The sequence below is a fragment of the Antrostomus carolinensis genome, unplaced genomic scaffold, assembly GCF_000700745.2.
Source record: "Antrostomus carolinensis isolate BGI_N321 unplaced genomic scaffold, ASM70074v2 scaffold48441, whole genome shotgun sequence".
Taxonomy (NCBI): Eukaryota; Metazoa; Chordata; class Aves; order Caprimulgiformes; family Caprimulgidae; genus Antrostomus; species Antrostomus carolinensis.
Window position 1 is genome coordinate 1 of NW_010297134.1, and position 6,788 is coordinate 6,788.

The 6,788-nt window shown below is 45.4% G+C and overlaps 1 protein-coding gene across 1 annotated transcript; it reads right to left on the reverse strand.

Annotated features, from left to right (window-relative positions):
* Nucleotides 1–2,381: 2,381 nt before the first annotated feature.
* Nucleotides 2,382–6,060, reverse strand: TMEM35A (transmembrane protein 35A). Its single transcript, XM_010178481.1, has 2 exons — nucleotides 5,763–6,060; nucleotides 2,382–2,901 (listed from the first exon to the last, which is right to left on the reverse strand). The coding sequence occupies exons 1-2, from the start codon at nucleotides 5,880–5,882 to the stop codon at nucleotides 2,515–2,517; spliced, it is 507 nt and encodes a 168-aa protein (XP_010176783.1). The 5' UTR covers nucleotides 5,883–6,060; the 3' UTR covers nucleotides 2,382–2,514.
* Between the last annotated feature and the right edge of the window lie 728 nt (nucleotides 6,061–6,788).

Sequence of the window (6,788 nt, forward strand, 5' to 3'; positions counted from 1 at the left end):
TTGCGGTGAGAGCCCTCGGGCAGGCCGGACAGGCCGTGGTGCGGGCACCTCAGCTCTGAGGAACCCCAGCCTCTGCGGAGCGCTGCAGCTGCGGAAGCCCCGGGGCTGGAAGGGGCCGGTCGTGGCAGCAGCTGGATGAGACTGACGGGAATGGAATGATGGAATTAATTATTGGAGATAAATTATTTATTGGAGATAAAATGAAGAAAGAAAAGGGGGAAAAAAAATAGTAAATTAGCATCGTGGTCTTAAAAAAGGACTAATTGAGTTGTTGGCACCTTGTCACCTCTAGCAAACAAAGATGACTGGGAGCTTCCAGAAATCGTTTGCTAATGGTGGGAGCCAGCAGTGTATATAGTGTCACCTGTATATGGTGTCAATACAGACAGGGCTCCAAGAAGAGTCTTGTCTTCCTCTGTGATAAAGAACACGTGGGTGCTACTGCAGATCCGTAATTAGTACTGCTGCAGATGTGAACAGAGGAGGATGTTTTGCAGAATTCACGTAGATTTCCTGCAGGGATAAGCTTTGCCATGCGGAATGTTTTACATTTATTAGGCCATCTGTACAATTTTCAGTGAAGGAACGTTACAGAAGTCAAAACAACTTGTTTCCAGAAGTTTACTGAGTTAGGTGCACGTGTGAGGGGCAGCTGCCCAAAAGGTTGTGCCAATTCAGTTGTGAGCGTTTTCTGTAGGGATACACATGGTGTGGTTTGGAGTTGGAGGTATTTTTACTTGTTTTTCAATTAAAGAGCGATTAATAACTCCAGTCAGAGCATGGTAGATGAAGTGTCTTTCAGGAAGTAAAGCAAATTCTATATACATTGGGGATGACCTTGAGGTAGCCTGTAACGATGAGAGATTGTCTAACAAAGGTGGGCTATGGGTAGTTTCCTTTGTATATCTGATAATATATACACTGATAATATATAGTTGGAATATATATTATCAGATATATACTATGAGAATATATATCTGATAATATATAGTCACTCTTTGGGGCTCTAGGAGGAGGATTTTTCAGCATATATATGTTTGGGGCTGTATCTATTTCAGCAGCAAACATAAGAAAAGTGGATGTACTGCATATGAACATCTATCATCAGTTTTTATAGAGATATAATACTGACATTTTACTGGAGTTTTAATATCTTTTCTCGCTGCCATATTGTACTACTGAAGCAGAAATTTACCTGAGACTTTCATTAAAATGTTCAAACATCTCTTTTAAATGCCTGTGGTTATTAATATATAGCCCAGGAGCATTCAGGTGGCTTCTGTCCTGCATCGCCTTGTCTTTCTCTGGAATTCCCCTGACATGATTCTGCCCATTTTAAATGCAGTGTTTGAGCACAGGAAGAATATTTTCAGATAGGTCTCTCAAAAAATAAATTTGTTTCTGTCAAGACATTTTTCTCCAAATTTCAAAAAGTTTATTTTCATGAATAATTAAGAAAATAAGGAAAAACTGAAAACAGACAAACATCAAGAAAAACAAACTCAGAGGTAACACATGTTTCTTATGACACACTCTGTAAGATTTCAGATACAACACACGGGGATTCAGGCTTTGGTGACAGGACTTTCCCCAGCCCACCAAAGCTGGATGTGGGATGAACAGTGAGGTACCCAGACACATTTGACCCTCATCTATCAGCAACAAACAACAATTCTATAAAGTTGCAGTAGTTGTGGGAAAAGGGATGTTTTTTTCTTGCAAGGGAATAGGGAGCATGATGCTATTTGCCAACAGCACACAGGTATTTTGGAGTTCTTTGGGCAGTTCTGCTCCCCATCCCCTCACCAGGGATCCTTACTCTCTGCCAAGAGGGGTAAAGAGATGCCATTGTATGAAGCACAAAAAATTACTGTTACCAGTTTTAGAGCCTCTGCAAAGTGTGGAAATTGAGGAAGATGCAAACAGCACATCCCATGTTTTCCCTGGATAACCAGTCCAAGGGATGGACTGCGGACAGAGGCAGCAAAGGCCAACGGATCCCTCTCTCAAACACAACAAACAGCACTTTTATGCTCAGTAGGGTCCTTTCCCCCCTTCGTTATGGAGAAGGAGACACAGATTTGTGGGTGGGGTCGCACAAGCCTGCACAGGGACACTGGTTATGTTCTACCAGCTGCTGTTGCTGAGACTGCTGCGCAGCAGAACTGCATCCAGGCCAGATTTCAGCAGTGACAAGTGAATGTAACTACCAGCCCAAGTCTTTGCCTGTGCTCTCAGGCTGGTTTTGCAGCTCCTGATGAGGCCAGCGCTACTCCAGCCAGGCTGCTAACTGCCTCCAAGCTGTCCTGGTAAAAGCTAGCTTGTGTTTTTCTACATTACAGGGCAGCAGCAAAAGCAAGACTACAGTGTAGACATACCACGTGCCTCTCAGACCCCAAGTGCAACTTTATTTAGATAGACAAAAAAATATAAATAGGTCAATAAAAACCAAATTTTCTGGGTGATTTCGGAGAGAGCTGCCTCGAGGGTCCGTTATTTCTCACACGCACTCAACTAGGATACCTTCATTTTGCCTTTCTCAGGAGCTGCTTCATGGATGAGCGGCTGCTCATCCCCATTCACTGACAGGATCCTCTTTTCTGGCAGCTGCTCCTCAGGCTGGCGGGCAATCAGCAGACGACAGGTAAGCAGGATCCCAAAGACTAAAGCATGGGCGTAACGCTTGAGTGGATCCCCCACTAGCTGGTGGAAAAAGAGCACAGCCAGCACGAGGAGGAGGAGGAGAAAGTTGGCCACATCTTTGGGGCGACCAGGCACCAGTGTCATGACAATACCACACGCCACTTCTAGGGAACCAATGCTCTTGCGGAGAAGGATGGAGCTGACTCCCATCTTCTTTAGCATGGGGAGAGCCCGCACGTAGCTTTTGTATGCTCGTTTCTGAAATCAAGCGGTAATATTGTACAACACATAATGTGAGAAAGTAAATGCAAAGGTGACTATCATTGAAATAGACTGATGTGCAATATGACCTAAAGATCACTTCAGTCATCACAGACCCCTCTGGTACAATATCCAATCTGTACCCCTAAAGCTCCTGCTGGAGGGATATTAACACCATCAACCTGCAATTCCCCCTGTATAAGCTGTTGTCTCCTCGCTGGAAAACAGTCCTGCAACCTAGCACCCATCTTTGGAGCTAGGGCCAGCTCAGGTGTACCTTCTCCTGAAATCTGAAAATACAATTGCTAGAATTAGCAGTGCAGAACCACGTTGTTAAAAAAGTACCTCTCTCTCTGAGTAGCTCATCCTTTGTAATGAAACCACACACCTAGTCCCTGCAAAGTGAAGGCACAGCAAATAAAAACAGAGGTCTTTCTACCTCAAAGTAACTTAGAATATCCCAGTGTTTATGGGCAGTACAATCTTAGCAAATTATATATATCTATACATCAGAGCTGAGATTCACCAGCCCTGTCCTGTGCTTACATAGCTTTATGATCCTTCCTTTCTGCAGATGAAAGCAAGCTGACATTGGACATCCTTTGCTCCCTGGTTTATGCTGGATTGAGATGCAGTGTAAGTAGTGAGACTCGGCCTCCTTACATGGCTGCCTCATTGTTTCAGGGAAGAAAAAACCTCTGTCCTTACACATGTTCAAGTTCTTGCATTTGAGCATTAGGTGCTTGTGAGCTTATTGGTTTTGTTTATTTGTTTTTCAATCAAGTGTTTCCTTTTTTAATGTATTTTAATAAAGCTCGCAGTTGTTACTGGAAACATAGAAATTATTTCCACTTACACTTGAATATACTCTCCCTGCAGATATCTTGCCGTTGTGTTCTCTGCTTTGTAATCAGGGAGAGGGAAATAGAAGACAAATCTCAGGTACATGAGTTGCTCAGCTCTTACAGGCGCTGATCAGATTGTAGATTTACTTACATGTAATTTTGGAAACCTGCACTACAGGCACACAGAACTTCTCCACTTCTCCTTAAATTTTGCTGCTTCTTTTTAAGAGGATCTGACATTTCACATGTGGTTAAAAAATATATAGTATTTTAATTTTTGCTACTAAATAATTGAAGATGTCATGACACATTTACTCTTAAGTGTATGCATTGTAAGGATGCATTTTAAGCCTTCAATTAATAAAACCTCTCCTCAGAGCAGAGTATTTTTAAACCATTGTGAAAAATACAGCTACATAAAGAAATGTACTATCAGCACGTCTTAGAGTACTCTGGTATTTTAAGTATTTTAATAGACAAACTACTGTGTCTGTTTTTTTGCTGAATGAAAAACTGCTAATTTGGTGTTGTAGGTAGATAACAGATGTTCTTTATTTGCTCAGGGAAAGAAGCCATGCTTATTGATTGGCAAGACCAGGTTTTCACTGTCTCCGATACATACTCACCCTGGTATGCAGCACAGCAAAAGGGTGAAAGCCTAATGAGCCATGAACATGTTACAATGGGGGCTATTAAAACATCCTGCATAATATCCGAGTGCCTCTGCTTTCTCTTCGTAAAACCAGAGCTCGTTCCTATCTGTAGGCCTGACTCTTGGTAAAGCAGAGAGAGAGAAGCAAAATATTCTACAGAGCAAGGATTTTGCAATGCTTCTAATGTCTCGGTCCTTTTTTTCTGTCCCTTATGTAGCAGATGCTTAAGAGCTTTGTTTTCTGGGCATTTTATGTCGGTCTCTTGCTCCTGAGTTACTTTTTAGTGATTCTTCCCTGTGAGATCCCTGTGCTGGGCTGCAGATGGGGCACTGCCATTCAGATGTTATTTGAGAGCTAAGGAAAAAGCAGCTGGGCAGGTTGAGCAAAGGGAAATAAAAGAATGTGCTGGAAACTTCCAGCACTATTTTTTTAGGGGGCACAAAAATTATACCAACACTTTTCAGCCACTGCAATAAATATAACGGGGGGCAGGGCAGCAGAAGAATAAATGAACATAGAGAAGGAAGCGAAACGTGGCAGCCGGTCCCTCACCAGCTTGCAGCCATCAAAGCTCTGCAGCAGGCTTGGCCCTGGGCAGAGAGGAGCACAAACTAGCTCAGCAGCTGCGAAATACACACAGTGACCTCTCCTTCCTCTCCTCACCCCTTTCCTGTAAGGCAAGAGGAGGAGAGGCTCATTTCACAGGATAAAGAGAATAATAAGGTGACTATTAAGAATACCTTCTTCTGCCAGCTAAGAATCTCAAAGCATTTCAGGGTCATTAATTAATCCCTGCACAAGCCTGGTGAGGTAGGGACAGTCAGTGTCATTATCCTTGCTTTAAAGCACAGAATTTTGTGGATGATCAGCTGGCTGCCCAAGCAGGCGGCTGCTTTTCCTACCCCCAGTCCAGGGGGTAGGTGTTCTCCCAGGGATCGGCTGTACCTGCCTGGTACATGTCTGGCACTTCTTCAGACCTTGCTTTTCAGAGATCCTTCTGTCCCCATCTTTTTGCAGGCATCGGTGTGCCATGCTACCCCGTCCTCCTCGCCTCTCCTCCCCATCCTTATCCACAAGAGGTTTCTCCATGGATACTCTAAGACAGAGCCCAGGCCCAGGGCTGCCAGGATATGCCCAGGGCTGCCAGGATATCTGCTGCCAGGATATCCATCCTCAGTGCTGCGTATTATTTGTTTCACTCTGTGTCCATCAAACAAGGAGACAGATAAGCTTCTTCCCTCTCCCTCCCATCGCTCCAGAGCGGTCACCCTCCGTCTATCCCACTGCAAACATCGCTTCTGCCGCAAGGTTGAGGGGAGAGAACCCCACCGTGTCTGCCATCACTGACTGCCATACTCACCATCTCGTTGTAGGCATCTCTGCTGAGCCGGGGGGTCAGTTTGATGGTCCCCATAAAGACAAAGAAGAGCCCCAGGGCCACCGAGAGGGCGATGATGGTGATAGTCCTGGGAGACGCCATGGAGCTGCTGGGAAGCGGTCCTAGCGAGGCCTTGTGGCTCTGGCTGGCAGCCCGGGCGGGAGGTAGCCAGTCACCATGGAAGGGGATGAGGAATGGAGCTGCAGAGGCAGCGGGGATGACAGCGGGAGGGGATTCAGCCGCCTCCGCTCAGCAGCCGCCGGGTCCTAATGCCCGGCAGCTCCGGCACCTGCTGAGCCACGAGCCGTGAGCGGAACGTTCCCACTGCTCCTGCCACGAACTCATCCTCTGTTTCCGTGCATCTTCCATAAATTACCCACGGAAAGGCGAAACTGAGCCAGTTCTAGGGATGCAGGGTGGCAGTCCCACACGTAGCACAGTTTCTCGCTAGTGGGAAAAGGAGGACATGTTAGCAGAGGAGTAACCTGCTATGGAGGAGAAGTGGTTGGAGCTCTCATGTTACAGAGGCAGCTTTCAGTTTCGGATGCTAACACACAGCAAACAACATATTGCTTAATATATTTGCCCCAGAAAAGCAAAAAAAGATGTCTTTCCCCTGTGGCTCTCCTGGAACCTGATGCCCAAAAGGGACAGTGAGACCACTGTGCCACCCTCCCCCATTGCAGGTAAAACCTGTCCTGTATGTTCACTTCCCCAGAGACTCGTGGAAAGGTTTCCTGATCCTCTGTTACTTTATGATTTAAAGTCATTATCTCTCCCCTTCTAATTGGCAACAAATTTCTTCTCGACAAAAGCTTAGCCAGACTAAGCAGAAATCCATCCAGATCTCGCAGTGAGAAGCCAAGGTATAATTACACCAAACAGAACTGCTGGAAAACTGCATCCCCCACCATGAACCGAAAACAAGAGGCGGTAACAGCGTACAAAAATCTTACACTCATGGGACAGCACAAGAGTGACACTTTATGCCTGTCAGGAATCTCCCTA